Source organism: Aulonocara stuartgranti, assembly GCF_965226115.1.
Source record: "Aulonocara stuartgranti genome assembly, chromosome: 3".
Classification (NCBI taxonomy): domain Eukaryota; kingdom Metazoa; phylum Chordata; class Actinopteri; order Cichliformes; family Cichlidae; genus Aulonocara; species Aulonocara stuartgranti.
Window position 1 is genome coordinate 1,697,711 of NC_138941.1, and position 21,900 is coordinate 1,719,610.

At 43.9% G+C, this 21,900-nt stretch overlaps 2 protein-coding genes across 2 annotated transcripts in view; one reads left to right on the forward strand and one right to left on the reverse strand.

Moving 5' to 3' along the window:
- The window catches only part of LOC309700353 (uncharacterized protein), a 165,063-nt gene that overhangs the window by 18,540 nt on the left and 124,623 nt on the right, over nt 1-21,900 (forward strand). The gene's annotated exons all lie outside the window — the stretch shown is intronic.
- LOC309702387 (uncharacterized protein) overlaps nt 6,166-21,900 on the reverse strand; it is a 34,349-nt gene continuing 18,614 nt past the window's right edge. The window contains exons 2-3 of the mRNA XM_082527103.1: nt 6,611-6,796; nt 6,166-6,476 (exon numbers count right to left, since the gene is read on the reverse strand). Coding sequence (XP_082383229.1) covers nt 6,447-6,476; nt 6,611-6,796 — 216 coding nt within the window. The 3' untranslated portion in view covers nt 6,166-6,446. The remainder of the gene's footprint in view (nt 6,477-6,610; nt 6,797-21,900) is intronic.

A 21,900-nucleotide genomic window follows, 5' to 3' on the forward strand; every position in this document is an offset into this window, starting at 1 on the left:
CATGCTGGGACTGCTGAGGGTGGAGGAGGGAGTGATGATGACATCAGAGCTGCAGCACAGAGACCAGTGAACACACAGTCTGTTCATCTTTGCATAGATACAATATACAGCACAATATTGAATGACAGACACGCTGTGGGAGCTTCCACAGATACACTGACGTCAGCATCCAGAGTCCTCCTGCTGCTCCCCCCTCAGAGCCCCGTGATCAGCACCAACACATTCAGTTAGATGACAGAGTCCAGCTGCAGCTAGAATCAGCTCCCCTCTGTGAACAACAGCACAGCGTCAGTGTTTCACACTCAGTGAAAGGAGGAAACAGCAGAAGAACACCATGTGTGCTACGTTTCCCAGGACACACTACAAACTGCACAAATACAGAGCAGCACGTGGAAGGACCTGGAGCTGCATTTACAGAGCTGCAGACAGCGTGATGTCCTGTATGGACAGGTGGAAGGAAGCAAGTCCTCAGCTGGAACACTCGTGTTTGTCCACAGACAGGAAACACAGCAGGAAACTTCCTCACAGAAGTGCAGCTCATGGATAACACACTTCCTGTCAGTCAGAATGAGGCTGCAGCCAAACACAGAAAGGTGTTTTTGTCCAGATGAGCCCAGAGAAGAAACACGAGTGTTCACAGACATCAGAAGCTCAGAGAGGTGAAACATGAGGTTGGAGTCCTCGTCAGCATCCAGAAGAGCTGCTGTGAAACCCTGAGTACTCATGACAGACTCTGATGGCACAAACACATCATGATTCAAACAGAAAGACAAACATGGAGCTCCTGATCCTCCTGCATGAGAACAAGCTGACATGAGCGCTGTGTCTGAGAGTGTCTCCCTGTCACAGTGACAATAACACAGCTGCTGCTCACAGTCATTAAACTGACCTGAGGTCAGCTGTGCTCCTTACATATGAACCATGTGACCTCACATCAGTGCTGTGGATGACTGTAGTCATAGAAGAGTAGAGCTGTAGCAGGTGGTGTGAGGAGGAGGTGGTGTATTCTAGTTAACGCAGTACTGAAACACTCCAGCAGAGGGCGCTGTTAAGTCCTTATTGTAACACAGTTACTGTGTGCAGTTAGACTTCATACATAATCTGCACTTATTTCCATCAGACATGCTGTCAGTAAATGATTGGTTTCTATTGATTCTACTTCCTGTTGACTCGTTTGATGACAGTGAAACAATCACAGCTGATTGTGTGATGATGTAAACTGTCACTGTTACATTCAGTGTGTGTGACATAATGTTAGTGCAGGCTGATAACAGCCTGGTTCTGTTAGAAACACATGAACGTGTCCATAGATCAGTGTGTGTTTAACATGAGAGCTTCAGCCCTGCTGATGTGTTAAATAAAGACATGCAGGAAAACTGATGAGACTCTGAAATAACTCTTTATATTTATAATGTAACTCTGCATCAAAAGAACAACAAAGGATCCCAGACAGGTTTCTGTGAACAAAGACCATTCTGATGTTTCTGTGTTTCTAACACTTTGACATTATTAGTAAACAGACTGCAGTGAGCAGCATTTATAAAGAGCTTCTATATAAAGATATGACAGCTGTTTGACAAGTTTATCACTCTGTGTTTGGACCTGATCAGTCCAGCTGTTTACTTGAAACATGTTCATTTACCTGTTCTGTTATATTCATGTTCTTGTCTCTGTTGAAAACACATTTTAATGTCCCTCAGATTTTTCTCCCAGATGAATAAATATAAAAATGACACAAACTGACTGCAGCTACTTTTTGTCCTTTCTGTCAAAAACCTTCATGTGACTCATGAGAGACACGTTTCAGCTGTTTGTGACAGATCAGAGGCCAACAAGTCATTTATAACACTTTCCATCATTGTTTAAAGTTCTCAGTGTTTCTGTGTTGCTGCGTATAGGATCTCCCAGCATCATCACTGTGCTGTCCAATCATTGTGTGCGAGGTTACCCTTATAGTGCGATGTGTGTTTGCACAAAGAGAAGCATGTGTGTCAAATATAAATAAGCACAGAACAGAAACAGCTGCTCGTTTCTTCTGTTTAGAGTCAAGTTAGTGTTTTGTGTCTTTGTTTGAGGCCTGATGTCGAGCAGAGGTGTGTGTAACTGCACTGCTCTGTTATATGTGTGAAGTGTGTGCTTCTCTTCAGCATCATCTTTGTCACTGCTGATTCCTTTGTGTCATCATGTGTTGAGAAGAGAGAACAGTTATAACGGAGGAGCAAAAGGAAGCCCTGAAATCTGCATCAACAAGGAAGTGTTGGCTCACCAGTGATCCCAGCAGAGCCACTGGTTTGGCTCCAGTTGTTCTAGATTCAATGATGTTGTTGCTACAGATACATGACGGCTGTTTGATCCTCGACATGTTTAAAGGTGTCCAGTCCTGAGACACTGGGGCTGGAAACAGCTGTGATGTCATTGGACTGTCACACAGACAGAAGTGCATGAAGTGAGCAGCCGAGGAGCCGCTGATGTTTTGGATTCAACAGCATTTGAAAGGTCGACACAGACACATTTGCACACAGAAAGCTGAATCTGTCATATGCCACAGTGAACTCACTGTTCAGTGTTTTTCAGGAAGCTTCTTAACTGCCTCTGCTGCCAAACAAGCAGCTGATGTCCTTGAGAAGAAGCTGAAGAAGTCTTCAACAACAAATACAGGAAGTGGACTTTCAAATACTAGATTCACTTTAGACTCACAGAGAAATGACTCAACCAGCTGTGTTTGACTATATGAAAGGTCAGTGTGTGTCTGCACACAGACTGTTGTGTTGGACTGTTATTCAGTTGTCTGCTGAATGTTTTCAAATGTCTGCATCTCAGCTGTGATGAGGCTGGGGGTCATGGGAGGCCACCGTAGCAGCCTCTTCAACATCATGACATCATCATAAATGCTGCTGGACTGTCTGATGGGCTGACGGTGAAAAAGCCGTCGGGAAGGAAACAGAAGACATTTCAGAGGCTGCAGCAGATTTCTTTGATTCGGGGCCTTTTTCAGCTTTATTGGACAGAGCAGTGAAGATAAGTGACAGCAAAGCAGAGAGAAAGGGGGCGTGGCCCGGGTCAAAGCCAGGCCAGCTGCTCTCCACCTCGTGGTCACCTGCTCATCCTAGTGAGCTCCACCAGCAGCCCTTTCACACACTTTACACTGTCAAACACTGTGTGTGGACCTCAGCTAACAACAGGCTACATTTAAGTCTGGACTACATGCTTTTATATTGTTTTTATTCCATCAGCAGCTCAACATCATGAGCAGCTTTGACATAAAGACATCAAACTCAAGCTGACTTTAAGCTACTTTTAATACAGGGGCTCAAAAACAACAACATCTTTATTATATATCAGGACACAAAGTCATTTCATCTCAAAGGGAAACAGCTTTATTTGGAATAACCAGCACTATCAACTGGTTTGGGATCTCCACCAGTTTCATGTCTTTGCAGCTTCTCCAACAAAGTTCCTGTAAAATCAGCATGTTTGTCTTTATTGGTTTGATAGTGATTGATTATTCAGTCCCAATCTGCTGTCATCTAAAGAACAAAATGATGTTTCTATGAGTCACAAAGCTCCAGATGTTGTCGGCTTCACAAAGAAAACAAAGAACTTAAACACAAAGTGTTTGGAGCCAAAATGTTCCCAAGCTGCTCTTTTTGAAATGGCAGAGGTACAGTGGTGTCTAACAGCACACTGTGGAAGGCAAACATGTTATTGTTGGATGAAACTTCATGAATCCTTTGTAGATTTGAGCTGTTGGAGCCTTTCTTTTCTCTTCAGGTGTACAGATGCTGAGGAGGCAGGTGAAGCAGGTGGAGCTGTTGTGATGCTGGCAGAGGGTGTGTCTTAGTAACTCTGTGAGGCAGAACTGGATCCAACATTGTGGATGTGTTGATGTTGGAGCCATTAAGAGTCTCTGGCCACACTGTAGGATTTCCCTTTGATCCACTGTGGGGGCATTTTGGAGTCTGTCAGTGAAACTCTTCATGTTTGTGTTTGACTCCAGTTTATAGAAACAGAGAAATGTGTCATGCTTTTGTTCGGCCTCCACAAATACACACATTTGTTCATTGGTTGGACTTTTTGGAAGGAGACACATTGAAAACCATGTTAATAAGATCTTGTTGTTTCCTGTGGATCCGACACAGAGAGTGGACTTCAGACAGAAAGCGTGGAAGAGATTTTAGAGGCCGTGTGTGGCAACAGGAAGTTTCTGTGTGTTTGCTGATCTTACATGTGGAAAACAACACGTGATGTTTGTGAAGTTCTACAATGATCATTGTTCTCACAGCATTTTGAGTGGGAACAGTTCAAACTGGGAGTAGTGGGAGTTATTTCCTGATTGAAACAAGCTGAATGTTTCTGTGACGATGAAGATCAGCAGCTCAGCTGATCAATGAACTGACATCTATCAGTCGTTTCATGAGATGAAGTCATCAGCAGACATTTGTTCTGACTGTGTGATGAATGTCAGAAGGTCAGGGCTCTGCTTTAGTCACTGCTTGATGATCATTGGCTCATTGTTGAATCCAGGGCCCAGTCTGACCTCTGACCTTTGCTGCAGGTCTTCTGTGTTATCTCCACTTTCATGTCTGATCTTCTGCTGTATCGTCCAAAATAAACATCTGGATCATTTCCAACACTTCAGCAGATCTTTAGTTTGGGCAGTGCAGCACAGAATAACACATATTGTACTATACTGCCCACTTCCTGATCTTATTGGATCTGTGTGTGAGGTTGGTGAAGGAAACACATGTTTACTGAGTGAGTCGCTGCCATTAGGAACTAGTTTTTATATCACAGCCTGGAAATCACACAGGACCATTTCTGCAAGTGAAAAGTCGTCATTGGAGGAAAATCATTGTGTAGTTTGTGCGACTGAAGAATTGTCCCAACTACCGTATTTCCCGGACTACAAAGCGCACCTGAATATTAGCCGCACAAGCTAAAATCAGGGGAAAATCCTGTTTTGTACATACATTAGCCGCACCTGACTAAAAGCCGCAGGTGTTTCAATATTGACTTATCATATGTAAGAGAATATGCACAAAGCGAATTGTCAGGAAAGAGATGGCTGTTTGGAGACACACCCCTTTTATTAATATTTTGAAAAACAAGTTATGGGTACATATTTGCACATGTGCTGTGCTTCATAAATGAGTAACAAATGTAGTACATAACAATAACCTACAGCACACCAGAAAAATAGATTCGGACTACCTTTTAGGCTCAGGTGCAGTGACACGGCTTTAACAAGAAGAAAAGTCAGTCATTCACCACCATCTTCCTGCGCACTAAAACCACCAAAGTCCTCTTCTCCAGTGTCGGAAACAAACAGGCTCAGGGTGGCTTCGTCATCCACTCTCAGCTTCTTTCCTTCGTTGTCACTTTCAAAACCAAAGATAATCCTCATTGTCAGTGTCAGTGTCGGAGTCGCACACCTTCTGAAGGGCCGTGGCGGTGTCCTCCTCTTCATCATGCAGCAGTCCAGCCCTTCGAAATCCGTTGGTGATCGTGGATGTTTGCACACTTTTCCACGCTGTCAGAATCCACCGGTAGAGTTGAGCACAACTTGCTTTTCGCAAGTTTATCGCCGCTCATCATCCACGACTCCCGCTGAACGCGTAGCGCTACTTTGAAGTTTGTTTTTCGCGCTACTTGTACGGCACTATGTTGCCTGGCGGATGGACATGTGACCAACATACCACTCTTGAACCCCGATCCTTCCGCCAGGCAACGTAGTGCCGTACAACAGCGGAACAAACAAAACAAATCGTCTTACGATATGACAAAAATCATGGACAATCCATAGAAAAGCCGCACCTGACTAAAAGCCGCAGGGTTCAAAGCTTGTGCAAAAAGTAGCGGCTTATAGCCCGACAATTACGGTACATGTGCTGCTGACCCTTGACCTTTTCTTTAGGTGCACAGAGGAGTCTGTGGGAACATCCAGAACTGAGGCATCTTGTGTACAAACGTGTTCAGACCAGATGTCAAATGATGTCAGATGTCATCCGTGAATGGATGCAACTGTGGATCGTTCCAATAAAATGAGGCAGTTTTGTAAGTACAAGCCCACTACAACCCATCATCAACATTTTAAATTACATTATACATCTTCACTGATATAAAGCACCACTATTTTAACCTGATTCACTTTTTCCACCCTAACAGTTCATTCCTCAAATCAAACAAGATATTTGACCCTAAAAAAATGCATCAACAAATAATTTTGTAATAAAATATTTATTCTTCAACTTTTACAAGTGAAATCAAACAAGTGTGTTTAAGAGTGAAACCAGAGTGGAAGCTGCTCATATAGAGTCCAACCCAGGCTAAAGTAAGCTGAGTAGAGCAGCACCATCAAAGTGTCGGCTCTCTGAACACGGTGCAAGATCGCCATCTGCAGGACAAAACTAGTTTTTCTCGCCCTCCTCATCAACATGAAGATGATGTCATCGTACAGCAACTGATTCCCTGTCCGTCTGGAACAAAGCATTTACATTAAAAAAGACATTTACAGAAAATACAAACACCAACAACACATCTCATCATCACATGATATTTTATTATTTATTATATTATATATTTTTATTGTACCATCAACATCAACAAATACCAGCATATTTTCTTTGAGATTGAGTAGAGTGAACCTTTCCCTTGGTTCACTTCCTGCTCGCAGCATCAGCTGACCTCTGACTTCCTGGTTAAGGTCTCTCAGCGTTGACTGGAATATCAAATCGGACTCACACCATGTTCTTGTAATGTGGTCATGTCTGTCAGCTGTTTGAAGAGCATCTCTGGCCTAAACACAATAGGAAGAACAACAACACGGCAAAAAACAACAACACATTTCCATATTAGATGAAGGGCACCGTAACTGGAAATGGTAACATTCATCTGATGCTGCTTTGGATTTATCTTCTGTTTTAGACCAACTTTGATCACTTCGAGCCATCTTAAGTCCGTTTGTTCTTCTCACTCACTAACGTCTCGTATGATTTCAGATCCCTGCTGTTCCCCAGCTGCCCTGTAGGTTTGTGCTTTGACCTCCAGAGGGCGACAAATCAGCACAGACAGAGAGCTCCATTCAAACTTTGCTGCCATCAGGAATAATTCTTCAAATATAATCATCAGTGTTTGAGCAGTTATGATATCAGGGACAATCTAGACATGTGTGACAATACTGAACATGTCACATGACACACCTCAAACATCATGTGATCCACTCTCAGTCTGCACTTTCATTCATGACTTCAACAGGTTGAAATGAGCTTTGAAGAAACATTCAGTGGAATAAATCTTTCATGGATTCATGTGAGCAGCAGATGAACTTTACAAAGAATCAGTGGATTTATCTTCTGTTTTAGACCAACTTTGATCACTTCGAGCCATCTTAAGTCCGTTTGTTCTTCTCACTCACTAACGTCTCGTATGATTTCAGATCCCTGCTGTTCCCCAGCTGCCCTGTAGGTGGCCTCAGTGTGTCTCACACCATTTACAGATGATTACAGGTCGTTTACAGTTCAAACAGGTCCAACATAAGAAATATGCAGAAAATATCCTGCTATAACAGTTTGGGTCAAAGTGCAGATGTTCCAGATGTTCTGAGTCTGTCTGTGTTTCATGTTAACATGTAGATGTTGGACCAAAGTGAAGCTTTTTGATGTGACAGCAGGAATGTGAAGTGTAACTCTGAGCTGTAGGAAATGAAACTAAACGGACTTTTTCTCCTTTATTTATAGGAAAGTGTAGGAGAGCAACAGATGAACAAGCGTTACTGTAACAGGAAACATCAGAGGACCTTTATGTTCATCATCATCACTGTTTCCTTGTTCTGTCACAAACACACAACACTTCCTGCTCTCTCTCTGATGGATCTGATTGGCTGTTTCATTCACAGGAGGTCAGGGCGTCACACAAACAGCTTTAACTGCACAACGACACACTTTAAATCATCTGCAGACAAACCTGTGTGTTTGATTTATGAAGAAATAATAAAGACGTGTGTACAGCTGTCCATGAAGCAGCTTCTCACACAAACTCTGACACTTCAGCCACTTTAATTCCTGCAAAGCTGCGTAATAAAGAGCTGTGACTGCTATGAGCTGCTGATGATGACTGCATGAAGCTCTCAGCTGAAGCTTCTTTCATTTATTTTAATGTTAATGTCGCCTTTTTAAGTCTGTGTGAGGATTTTAATGACACACATTAAAGGAGCTTCTTTGATTAGAACCAAATTCATGTTGATTTTCAGCCTGAAATGATAAAAACTTTAATAATTCTGTTTATAATCATCAACCTGGAGACTAATGAAAAGTATAATAGTGAAAGAAAGCCTTTATTATTTGAGTAATGCCTGAATCTGCTCAGAGACGGAGACAACACAGAGGTGTTGATGACAGTTTGACATTAACTGAATTAAAAACAAAGTGCTCTTATTGTGAAAATCTGCCTCCTACTTCTTTAAATCATTTTTATGTATTTTTTAACCTCACAGTGAAACATTGAGGCATTAATCTGACACAGTTTGATCAGCAGCTGTGTTTTCACTGACGTTTCACTTTGATTTGTTCAGACTGAGCAGAGAGGATCGGTTCTCTGTGTGCGCACTGCTGAGAAACACAAGCTCATTTCTGCTGTTTCATGAAAAGTGTTATGGAGGAACAAGAAGTTCAGCCTCTAAACTCTCAGCGTGAGGACTGAGTGAAGAGTTTCAGAGCAGAGAGTTTTGGCTCACAGCTTTTAGCGTCTACACAAAGAGACGATTACGCACTTGATCTGAGAACATCTCCACCTCCTACAAACAAACTCTCCTACGAGCAGCTGTCACAACCACAACAGGCAGAAGACTGGATTTCTTCAGGTCAGATTTCATGCAGTTTGCATAAATTGTGTGTCACAGACTTTGTAGTTCACATTTGTGTGACTCGTTTAAATCTTCTCCTCCTGAAAGTGAAACTCTTACAAACACATCAGGCCACAACCTGCTGCAGGTTAATGATTGATCTGAAGGCAGCTGACCTTTGAGCAGGAACTTGTGAGTCTTTTATTGTGTTTAGCACTGCCAAGTGCTGGCCTCTGCTTCCACCATCACATTTACACTGGTAGGTTCAGCACTGCTGCCTGCTTCAGACTGAATCCAGCAGCACAAAGACACAAGTTAATAAAATCAGCATCTATTCCTTTATCACTGCTTTGTTACAGAGGAGAACAACGCTCCAGTAACGCGTAATCCGATTATTTTTTTGAAGTAACGAGTAAAGTAAGGGATTACTATTGCAAAAACAGTAATTAGATTACCGTTACTTTCCCGTAGGAACGCTGCGTTACTGCGTTACTAAAACCGTGATTTTTTTGCGAGAATGTCTCACGACAGTGACGTAAGCGAGTGCGCCGTTAGTGACAACAGCTGTGTGCAGATCAACAATGGATCACATATCGAGTGCAGAGAGAGTATGAGCGTGCAGCGTTTAACGCGTGGAAGTACTGACCTTACTTTGAGTTTGACTCCATAAAAAGTGACAAAAACATTAGTGTCCGCTGTGCGTGGGAAGAAAACTTCTTTTTACAGCAAAAAAACCCCTAAACTTCCAACAAGCACCGAGTAGCTACGACGTAATGGGAAACTCACAGAGAAACTCGCGGATTCTTCCACTGACCGCGGCACACCTGCACCAGGGTAAACCTCCGCCTACCCCACTCCTGCTTTACAGGTGAAAATAGAGCAACAGGACCGCTGAGTCTGTGACTTTATTTATTTTCTGCTGTGTTTTACTTGCATCTATTTGAAAGACTGAGTGTAAACACACAAAATATTTTATTTTATGTGCTGGAATGTGCAGAAAATAGGTTTAAATGTTAAACTAATTTCTTCCAGTCAGAGAATGTTGCAGATAATTAAATGTTTGCTTGATGCATAAAGTTAAAAGATTAAATCTAATAAAACAAGTTAAAAAGAGACTTTTCCATTTGATTACATTTTGTATGATGGATTATGCAGAAAAAGTAGAATTGGGCTGAAAGATCTATCGCTTTATCACCTACTCAGGTTGGAAATCGTGTTTTTAAAAAGTAACTAAGTAACTAATTACTTTTGAAAATAAGTAATCAGTAAAGTAACAGGATTACTTTTTTGGGGGGGAAGTAATTAGTTACTGATTACTTTTTTCAAGTAACTTGCCCAACACTGGACAGAGTGTTGGCTTCATCACCGACACACGTCACCACATCAGGAAACAGCTGGTTCAGTGAGTATTTAAGGTTCACTGCAGACAAACTGGAGAAAAACGAATCACATGAAACATTTGTTACTGGTTTCTGACCTCGTCGTAGAGACTCACATACCTGTGTTCTGCTATCAGTGTGATCACATGTGCTGGTACAGTTTGCCAGGTTGACCCATGTAACCTCCACTATCCTGTAGACGTGGAATATGTTTCACATATGGATCGCTTCATTACTCGACTATGACTGTGTGCTTCACAGGTGCTTACTGAAGTGCTGCTTTACACAAAACCAGACAGTAAAAATAAGAACTGCAGGTCCAGACCACAGGTTTATGTGTTGATAATGATGATGTGCAGTCACTCATTGTCACAGGATACTTCCTGCAATGATGCTACGGGTCACGCAGTTCTGCAGAAGTGGAGGAAACAGATGCTTTTCCTAACAGAGACACTTTAATGACTTAAAGAATCTAACTGACACACAAACCTCAGTTTGTCTGACATTCATGAGAGTAAATGCTCCTGAATGTTCTGTTAGTTCACTGGATGTTCACCTGACTTCAAATGTAAAGATCCCTGAGACAAACTCTCACGAGTTCAGCGGCGACACGATCGCACAACCAGCCGCGACGTTAAAGGCCGACGCGCTCACTACCTTTGGTTACAGCTCTCAGCTCACACGACATACACAAAAATAATGACAACACGAGTCCTCTGTAGGACGTCACTGTGGTTTACTGACAATGTTCTCAACAACAGACGCACAATCCTGGTTTGGTCTGGTTATTTGTGTTGTACGGCTTCGTTGGTCTGACGAGCTTTTAGGGATGTCAGCAGAAGGATTTCACGTGCTGAGGTCATATTTATGAATCAACCTGAACAGCTAATACTTTACCTCTTTATTTTATAACACATATGAACACGTTATAGTAGATTTGTGCAATGTGTGTTTCACGTCTTTATGGGCGTATAGATCTGTAAACAGGCTGATGGGTGTGTGTCTGTTTATTGTAGCGGTGCAGAAATGTTAAAAATGATGATAATAACAACACTTCTCACGTCAGGCTACAACACAAACCTCCTGATAGCTGCAAACAGCAAAACCCCCAACGACAGGCGCACAAAGAGCGAGCAGGGACCCACCCTGACAGCATGTGAGCCTCCTACTACGACTCACTGTGGAGCAACACAACACCAGGAGACGGAGGATATGAGAGAGGATACAGCTGCTGTGGGGGAGCAGCCACACACTCCACAGGAGACGATGGGGTGAGAGATGGTTCGGTGCTCCTAACATCATGTGGACGCTCGTCTGCACATAAACAAACCTCACCTAACCCCACCTCCTTTCTCTTTTTGCAGGGTGGGGTGCTCCATCCTTACACACTTTGCACCACGTGGCTCTCCATCTATTCGTTTACCTTCTTGGGTCTCTTCCTCCTCTGTCCCAGCCCGTTGAGCCGATCGCTGGGGTCCAGCCTGTAGTGGGAGTGGCTGTCCTCGCTCATCCTGTCCCCGTCCACTCCGGGTTATTCCTTTCTTCTTTCTGTCCTCTGAATCGAGCTGACCTCTCTCCTCTCTGGTCCTCGCTCTCTGAGCCGGCGGAGCATGAGAGAGAGGAGTGGTTGGGGAGAGGGAGGGGAGACGAGCGAGGGAGGGAGGGAGCACAATGGTGTTGCCATGGCAGCAGCTGCCACCAGTGTTTATCTGGAAACGTCGCTGGCAAACCAGAATAGTTGCCACACGTTGCCACACTCGCACACTCGGCAGCCATACGTTTGTGTGCGACCTGCCCGTGGCTTCCTCGTTACAGACACACCGAGAGGAAACGCTCAGACACAAGGCCGAACATGAACGAACACTCGTGTGTGGGAGGAACAGGGCACAGACTCCACGCCGCCGTTAAAGATGGCGTGTGTGCTAAACGGAGCTGTGCGCTGATCGATCAGTCAAGTGAAAAAAACAAAGGAAGCTGTCTGGATGGAGTTTGCTGCTCCCACTAATCAAAGAGATGCATCACAGCTGGAGCTGATTGATGCACGAGCCACCGTTTGCACAATCCCACCGACTCCACGCTTGTGTTTCCTTTCTGCACCATGTTGTTAACACTGACCCCACACTGTGTTCATGAGCTAAAGAAATCAGGATGATTTCACGGACCCACACAGACCCACACAGACCCACACAGACCCACACAGATTAAACATTAATGTTCCCAACACAGATTTACATGAGAATGACAGGACATCATAGCCCCCCCTGCCCCCCCTGATATTACATCACTTCAATCCCAAACAGAAGGAAAGATCAAATCTGTCTTGAACCTCTGCTTCAAAGTTACAGGAACACTGGAGTCACTCTCACTGTCAGAGACCTCAGTGTGTTGGAAGCTGCTAGAAGAAGCAGATGGGGGAGAGGAAGAGGAGGGCCACGGTGCTGATCTGAGGAAGTCTTCTGATCAAACCACAGCAGACCAACAAGCCCGACGTCGTTCTGATCCAACATGAAGGCTTCCATCTGTCTATTCTGTCACATCGCACACGTCTCAAGTCATCCTGTTCAACCCATCACAACATAATAGTAACAATAAAACAAAGGCAGTGGAGCGTTCACCACGAGCTTCTACAAAAGTGCACGTTCATTTTAATAAAACTGTTTTTACAGCAGTGTGCGAACATTAATATGTTGTAACCAAACGTTTGTTACACCAGCTGCACTGAACCTGTGGAGACTGGAAGTTATTTGCTGCTGGTTTGTTCAGACCTGTTACTGCACACCTTGCATAGTTTGCATAGTTTCCTTCACTGCATGCAAAGAGACGAGGCGGGTGGAAACCTGCGACCCTGATCACATCACCAGTCCATCACAGTCAAACACTCACGGCTGTAATCTATTTCAAATCAAAGTGTTTGCACGGTGAGAAGAAGCTGGCGTCGCTGGGGGAGCGTGCGCCCGGCTGCACTTAAACACAATCTTCATTGGTGCTGTGAAACATCCACGTCTCACTTCATCTGCAAAGAAACCTGATGCATCGCTTTGGAAATATTTGAAATCCCTCATTTGTCACTATGCACGACGAGTCGACCGGCTGACCAACCTCAGGTTATGCAGCGAGTGCTGAGAAGCAGCTAAATGGCTGCAGTGACTTTATTCCCTGAGTGGGTGTGTGTGCATGAAAGCCAAAGGGGGGCTGTGTAAGAGACAAGGGGAGTCTCTGTTGTGCTCACAAAGAGGAAACCAAGATCTGGATTTTATGGCCGAAAGAAGAAAACATCTTTTCAAAGTTTCCCAGGCCCACTGTGGAGACGCCCACAGCTCCAACATAAAGGTCATCACAGTAATGCAGCCGAGTGCTGACAAAGGCGTGGATCAAAGTGCTGCCGTGAAAGAATTGGCTTTGTTTTTGCAGCTGCCTGAGCTGAAAGAAGCTAGATTTGACCACTGCCTTGATTTGACCACTGCAGGTAGAATGAAATGCCAGCATGTTGTTCACACTTCTTACCCGAGCTGTTCTCCAGCGCATCCGTGAGTGTGGCTGTGAACAGAGGAAGCACTCGAGCAGAAAGTGCTCGTGTGAATGAGTTCAGAGTAGAGCAGCTCGATGTGGGAACAACTCGTGGCGTTCATTTAGAGAACGAATATGTTCATGGTTACTGTATCTCCTCAGCCGAGCCGCCCTTCGTGCCCCTCCCACAGCCACATGCTCCGTCAGTCTGCCTGGCAGAGAGGGAGGGGGCGTCTGGCCTAGTGCCAGGCTCTCTCAATATTTTATGAGAGGGAGGGGAGGGAGGAGGTGCAGCGGGTTGGTTGGGGGTTAAGAGACTAGCTACACTGAACTACGACGGGGAAACAATTATCCTCCCTGCTGAATTTATAAGTTTGCTCACTTACAGAGAAATGAACAGTCTCTGATTTTTACCTGAGTTTAGAAACATCGAACAAAAAACATATCAGTTATGAACAGATCTGCATGTCCCTGAATGAAGTGTGTGATCCTCTACAACCCTGGATCCCACAGACTGGCTGTGGGACTCTCAGCATATAGATGCAAAGGGCGTCAGCATGAAGCTCGGTGACTGTGGGTGCAGCAGTTCTGACCATGATGTGATCAGTCAGCCTCATGGGCGGAGGATGATCATAGGAAAGGTGCTGGATGGGCCCAAACTCACACAGGAGGAGCTGGTTAATGGTGAGAAGGCAGGTGGATGACAGTCACCACATACTGGTAACACTGGTAGAGGATTGAACTAGGAGGAAACCAGGGAACCAGGAGCAAAGCCTCACACAAATAAGAACTACGAGACTTACAGTAACAATAAGAGCTGTACAACATGGAACAGCAGCAGCGATGGAAACAACCTCGTGTTTGTTCCCATATGGAAAAGAAATAGTAAAAACATATATGATTTACTCATGAAAGTGGCCACTTTCTCATTACTTTCATATATTTTTTTAGTAAGTATACAAAACATACAAGTTTCATTGTATAACTTTTCAAGGGATCTTATATGTGTTTTCACTCTTGTATGCTTTTCATACAAGTTTCATACAAGACAGATAAAAACTTTGTAAGATTTATATATCTTTTCCATATGGGTTGGAGCAGGGATGGTTAGAAAGAGACGACGCTGCTTTGTGCACGGACCATATTTATGAGTACGAGTAGTGAGTTTAATGATATTTCAATTATATGACAAATATCCAGTGTTGGGGAGTAACAGAGTACACGTACGAGTAACTGTATTCTGTTACAGTTACTGTTTAAACAGGTGGTATTTAGAATACAGTTACTTTGTTGAAATAAATGGATTACACTGCATGTTGGGGAGTAACGGAATACACGTACGAGTAACTGTATTCTGTTACAGTTACCGTTTAAACAGGTGGTATTCAGAATACAGTTACTTTGTTGAAATAAATGGATTACACTGCATGTTGGGGAGTAACGGAATACACGTACGAGTAACTGTATTCTGTTACAGTTACCGTTTAAACAGGTGGTATTCAGAATACAGTTACTTTGTTGAAATAAATGGATTACACTGCATGTTGGGGAGTAACAGAATACATGTACGAGTAACTGTATTCTGTTACAGTTACCGTTTAAACAGGTGGTATTCAGAATACAGTTACTTTGTTGAAATAAATGGATTACACGGCGGTACTTTCCTGTTTCATATTGTGGCGGGTCAGGACTGTTTGGGTTTGTTTGACATGTTCTGTTGTTCCAGGCGGCAGCGTTGTGGTTGCCATGGTTACAGGGTGACACGCTGCGTGTTTCCTGGGTGAGAGAGGCCTTGTTGTTGTTGTTGTTGTGCTAAGCTAACAGGCAGAATGTAGCATCATGGGCAGTGTAGTCCGTGCTGCAGGGAGAATGGACTGCTGTACCCGTGATGTGTCTGTGAGCGAGGGAGGGAGAGAAAGGAAAAGCACGAGCTGTCACCGAGCAGAAACGGGAGCTGGAAGCATGTAAATATAATAATAACCACTGCAAGAAGAGAGCCTGACGAGCCCAGCTGTAAGTAAGCTGTTAAGACTCGACCGTACACCGTGTTCCTGTTTTCCTCCGAAAATAATAAGTTCTGTTGTCTGTGAAGGTTCTCAGTAGGGCTGCCACGATTAGTCGACTATCAAAATCGTCCACGACTGATTTAATAGTCGACGTGTCGTTTGAAGCTTTGTAAGATCGCAAAAGACGCAGGAATAATAGCAGGATTTAAGAGTGTAATAACGGACTGAAACAGAAGATGGCAGCACTGCATGTACAAGGATGCCAGCTGCCGTTAAACCCCGAAGAAGAAGAAGCAGCTGTGTCCCAGAATTCATAGCGCGGCCCAGCTCAGTTTCCAACAATGGCGGCAGCTAGTTAGTTTTAACTTTACTCTTATTATTCTTTCTGGGTCACAAAATAAACGTTTAACATATTTTCAGGGAGAATGTAGCTGTGTAAACCTCAAATATCTGCTCAGTTTATCAGGACACCACATATTTTCAAAAGCGCTCCGACGTTTTTGGAGACGTCTGTTACCCACTAGCTCGTTAGCGAGCCGGGGGCTAGGTCACTAGCGCCGTGAGAACACCGGACTCCCGGCAAATTGTTTTCAAACCCACCGCCGTCTTTCGCGACTCAGGTTAAATATATATATAAGTCACTTAGATAGCTTACAAATGTTATTGTTTGGCTTTCTTTAGTATTTTATTTGTTCCTGAGTAAATCGGTTTGGCTGAGATTAAAGTTTTTACACAGCTGAATAAACTCAAGCAGACAGCTGATCATCAGAAGTGTGAGATGCTGGAGAATATACTCCAGTGTCCTGTTATATTTTAGATAGCAAGGAGTTTATTAAACTTCACCGAAACAATCTGCAAATTTCATTAAAATTTAATAAACTATCATCTTGTCTTTATTTTTAGTTAGCACAAACACTTAAAGCTGTAAGCTAATGATAGTTATATAAGACCAGATGCTGCTGGTGCAATAAGCTGTAGTTTTACGTCCAGTGGATGATGATCTGATTAGTCGACTAATCGCATAAATAATCGGTGACTAGTCGACTATCAAAATAATCGTTTGTGGCAGCCCTAGTTCTCAGTCATCCAGGCCATCGTAGTCTGAGGAGCTTGCAAAGAAAAGCGTCTGGACTTCTTTAAGTTGCTTGAAGACGTTTCACCTCTCATCCAGAAGCTTCTTCAGTTCTAAGAACAGAAGGTTTGACTCTGTTCTGCTCCTTTGACAATAAGTTCTGTTGGAGCAGCCTTTCAACGCCTCTCTCTGTCTCTGCTAGCAAAGTCGACCCAGACAACAAAGTAAAGCTCGTTTTCGGCTACGAGCCCGACACGAACCCGACGTGTTAGCCAGAGGTCCCTTTACTACGGTTCGGAGCCGCTGACCTTCAGTAATAAATCACAGCAACAGTACATTCATGTAATTGTAAACAGCATGATAATATATTAAGTAATCCAAAGTATTCAGAATACATTACTCTCATTGAGTAACGTTACAGAATACATTTTGGGGCATGTAATCTGTAGTCTGTAGTGGAATACATTTGAAAACACTGCAAATATCCAGCACACTGACAGCTGTGACCTTATACACATGCCCAGTGAAAGGTTGATTGAACACTGTACATGGTATATAGCTGGTCTGGGGTCAGATTCTGCCAACCAGGCAGCGCTGCCTCATGACACGGGGCTGGATCAGCCATCTATTGATCCATCCCAGAGAAGATGAAGGACACGTGATGATGACACCACTGTGCAGTTCACATTGGAGGGCTTTATTCCATCCACTGAGTCATCAGAGCTGTGGGCCTTCTGTGAGCTCTGCAGTGTGGCTGACAAAGCTGACATTAAGTGTCCAACTTTCAGGATTTTTGCTAAGCTGTCACTCACTGTAGCTATCATCTCACACACTTGGCTACTTTTCTCTGTAAAGGTGTTTGATGACAGAGTCTTAACCCCTGCATATGAAGATAATGTGTTTGATATATCTGTTAATACCTGACACGACTTCTTTCCTTTCAAGTCTGTTTCACATCCAATTGTAGAGACAAGTGTGTCAGAGGATCGTGTGAAAGGATGTTCTGTCTTTCTTCAACATACATATATTCGACAGCAGAGATGAGTGTGGAAAATGAAAGTAGACGGGAGCACCGGGAGGCCAGTGGCTGCAGGTTTACAGTGACCTGTGTGAGAGAGCGGATGCTGAGGAAGCAGAAGAAGACTTGGCTGAGGCTGGAAGGATGTGCAGCACGTCAGAGTAAGGAGGACATGAGGGCAGACATGAAGGAGATGAAGAATGATGGTCCTGATAAACATCTGGAGGTATGAAGGGGACTTTTTAACTAGATTGTTTAACACAGTGTTGGGACAGATGCTTGTGTCCTGGTACTGAAGAATCAGGGTGCAGAGCTGCAGCAGCCACAGGGGGATGGAGCTGATGAGCCACACCGTGAGAAAGAGCTACTGAAGTGAGGTTCTACATGTAGATGAGGAAGTGCAGAGAAGGTTAGAAGTTGTATCATATCTGTGTGGATGTGGAAAAAGCACACGACGGGACACCAAGAGACGTACTGTGGTACTGCACATACTGAGCACATACTGAGGCTGTGCAGGAGACAGCAAGGCACAGGTGAGCTGTAGGAGGGACAGATGGATTTAGAGCGGGGGCGCCATGACATCAGGACTCGACTCTGAGGCCCTTCATGTGTGCGATGGTGCAGACAACACTGGGAACTATAGTGAGAACAGGGACCAGGTGGAGAGGTGGAGCCAGTAAGACTGAATACATGTGTGTGGATTAGAAAGGTGCCTGAAGCTGATCCAGAACAACACAGTGCACAGGGCAGGTGCAGAGGAGGTGGGGTGGGTGGAGGTGAGGGTCGGGGGGGTTTGTGAAAGAAGAAACACAAAAACCTGACAGGGAAAATTTAGGAGACGGTAGCTCGTGATGGCAGTCGGGCGAGCTGTTGTGTGTCGGAGACGGTGGCACTGACAAACCCAGGAGGCGGAGCTGGAGCGGTTAAAGATGGTCGACTCTTCATTGGGAATGACCAGAATGGAAACGTTTAGGTAGAACACAGGGGCGAGGCTGGACACGTGCAGACGACTGATCGTGGATACACAGGGTGTCGAACAGTAACTAACACAGAAATACTGCTGTAAAGGTCCCAGTTAGACATGCTGAAGCACAGGTCAACAAACCATCTCAGCTTCCCTGTGTGATTTCACTTCATGGCTAAATCATCGTTTCAGGCTTCTTTGGGTATTTGTGGGTTTGAAGTTTTCACCCTAATTCATAAAAAGCCAATAAACAATCAGGAGAGAGGAGTTCGTCTTTCTAATTACAACTAATACGATTAAAAGACTTATTTATAAACTCCGTTAGCGTCACAGTACAAAGTTAAACAGAGAATCAGGAATCCTCTCTTAATATAAGTGATCACATAGATCTGTCAGCAGCAATTTGTCACGTAAAAACAGCACATCAAAAGGACTCTGCAGTCACAGCGCCCCCTGCTGTTATCACACTAGAAAGGTATTTATTATTATATTAATTACGCAGCATGCAAACATATATAATGTCTCTCTGAGGGCATCTTCCTGAAATATTAATGCATGTGCTAAACAGCTGTACTCAAAGGAAGCACACACACACACACACACACACACACACACACACACACACACACACACACACACACACACACACACACACACACACACACACACACACACTATGTTAAGCATGTGTGCATGTTGGCTGTTCATGATTTATTTATGGATTGGCTTTCTCTTTGCGCACAGAGAGCCAGAGGTTCCACTGAACTCTGGGTTGTTACCAGTTCATTACCAGTCATGTACCAGTAGCCCAGCTCAGCATAAACCCAGACAGTACTGACATACTGGTCTGGACAGATTACTGACCAGCTTGGAGTGATCTTGCTTCACTCACATTCAGCAGAAGCTTTGTGGAGATGAAATCAGTGTAACACTGCGCCTCCTCAGGTCAGAGACCACAGACGGTAACGAATGAATCACTTTGTAAGGAAAGCCAGCTAGACTGGACTGAACTGTCTGAGCTGTCATTGATCAGTTATTAGTCGTTTCCTGGCAGCTTTCTCCGAACAATCACATCAAAAAGCCACCAAACCGAACATGATGTGATTAATCTGCTGCACACAGGACGCTGCTGAACACCTAAACCAGGCCCTTAGAGGACCTCTGCCCTCTGTTATAATAACCACACATCTACTACTGACAAATGGCTAATTATTGATCATTTATTTATAATTATTTATTCATGAAATCACAAAACAACGAAGCTAAGATGCTCAGTAAAGACAGCGCTGGCCTTTCTATCACTGTCCACTGTCACAGCAGGACGTCCAATAACCAGAGTGGCTGCTGCTTCTGCCTCGTGTCTCCACACAGAAAGGTCAACAACTATTTGAGGCATATTTACCTCACTGTCACCAGCCCCACAACAAACACATACAGAACGACGGGGCCGTCAGCAGGAGTCAGGCTTTGGACAGCTCCATGTCAACTTACCTGCAAGAGAAAAGACAAATTAAGTAGTTACCTTAAAAAACAAAAGGAATTATTTCTTAGTATCTGGTGAACTAAGTACCTGCTGCCATCACAGATCATCAGAAACAGTTCCAGATGCACAGACAGTGGCTGCAATGTACATATTTAAATTGTTTTTAACACTTGGATCCACTTTAGTTCTGTTTATGTTACGACAAAAACCAATCCCAGCACAGGCAGCAGCACCCACAGGCGTGTTGTTTGTGTCACTGGCAGCTATAAATAACAGCAACATGTGAATGAAGTCCGCCGAGCTATTCTTAGGCTCCGCACAAAAGGAAAAGCCATAAGCTTTCTAACTCCAGTGTTCTTCATATGTCCCCCCACACATACAAAAAATCTCATTTTAAAATAATGATAGAATAAAAAGAAGATATACAAACATCAAATGCCATAAAATGCTCTGAACAGACGAGCTTCCACTGGCATGTGTACATTTTACCTTAATGCAGCCTTAAGTCACAGTCGCTCCCTAAACGGAGATTCACTTGATTCCATTTTAAGAACTCCCTGCAGTGTGACCGATCCTGGAAGCTTCACTACATCTGTCTAAGGCAGACTAATCACTCAAGGACATGGGATCCCCTGGCCCCCTTTATAAAGGCCCCTGGCCTCAGACTATTCTGTAAGTAGGGGACTGCACTGAGATACCAAACCAGCTTATGAAATGTGACAGTGTGCTTGTGACTGGGATATAATCCCTGGATACAAATCTTGTGAATACTCATAACCAGTTTCAATGGAGAACACTGACATACAGTGGGGCAAAAAAGTATTTAGTCAGCCACCGATTGTGCAAGTTCCCCCACTTAAAATGATGACAGAGGTCAGTAATTTGCACCAGAGGTACACTTCAACTGTGAGAGACAGAATGTGAAAAAAAATCCATGAATCCACATGGTAGGATTTGTAAAGAATTTATCCGTAAATCAGGGTGGAAAATAAGTATTTGGTCACCTCAAACAAGGAAAATCTCTGGCTCTCACAGACCTGTAACGTCTTCTGTAAGAAGCTTTTCTGTCCCCCACTCGTTACCTGTATGAATGGCACCTGTTTGAACTCATCATCTGTATAAAAGACACCTGTCCACAGCCTCAAACAGTCAGACTCCAAACTCCGCCATGGCCAAGACCAAAGAGCTCTCGAAGGACACCAGGAAAAGTATTGTAGACCTGCACCAGACTGGGAAGAGTGAATCTACAATAGGCAAGCAGCTTGGTGTGATCAGAAAATGGAAGACATACAAGACCACTGATAATCTCCCTCGATCTGGGGCTCCACGCAAGATCTCATCCCGTGGGGTCAAAATGATCGTGAGAACGGTGAGCAAAGATGACCTCTGTCATCATTTTAGGTGGGGGAACTTGCACAATCGGTGGCTGACTAAATACTTTTTTGCCCCACTGTAAAACTCCCTGTCTGAATTACTTCTATGATTTATCGTGCAGTTTAGTGCAACTACAAGAAGGCTCTTATTACTAATAGGGATGGGTATCGTTTAGGTTTTATCCGATACCGGTGCCAAATCGGTACTTTTGAAACGGTGCCGGTGCTTAAACGGTGCTCAAACCGGTGCTTAAAGAAT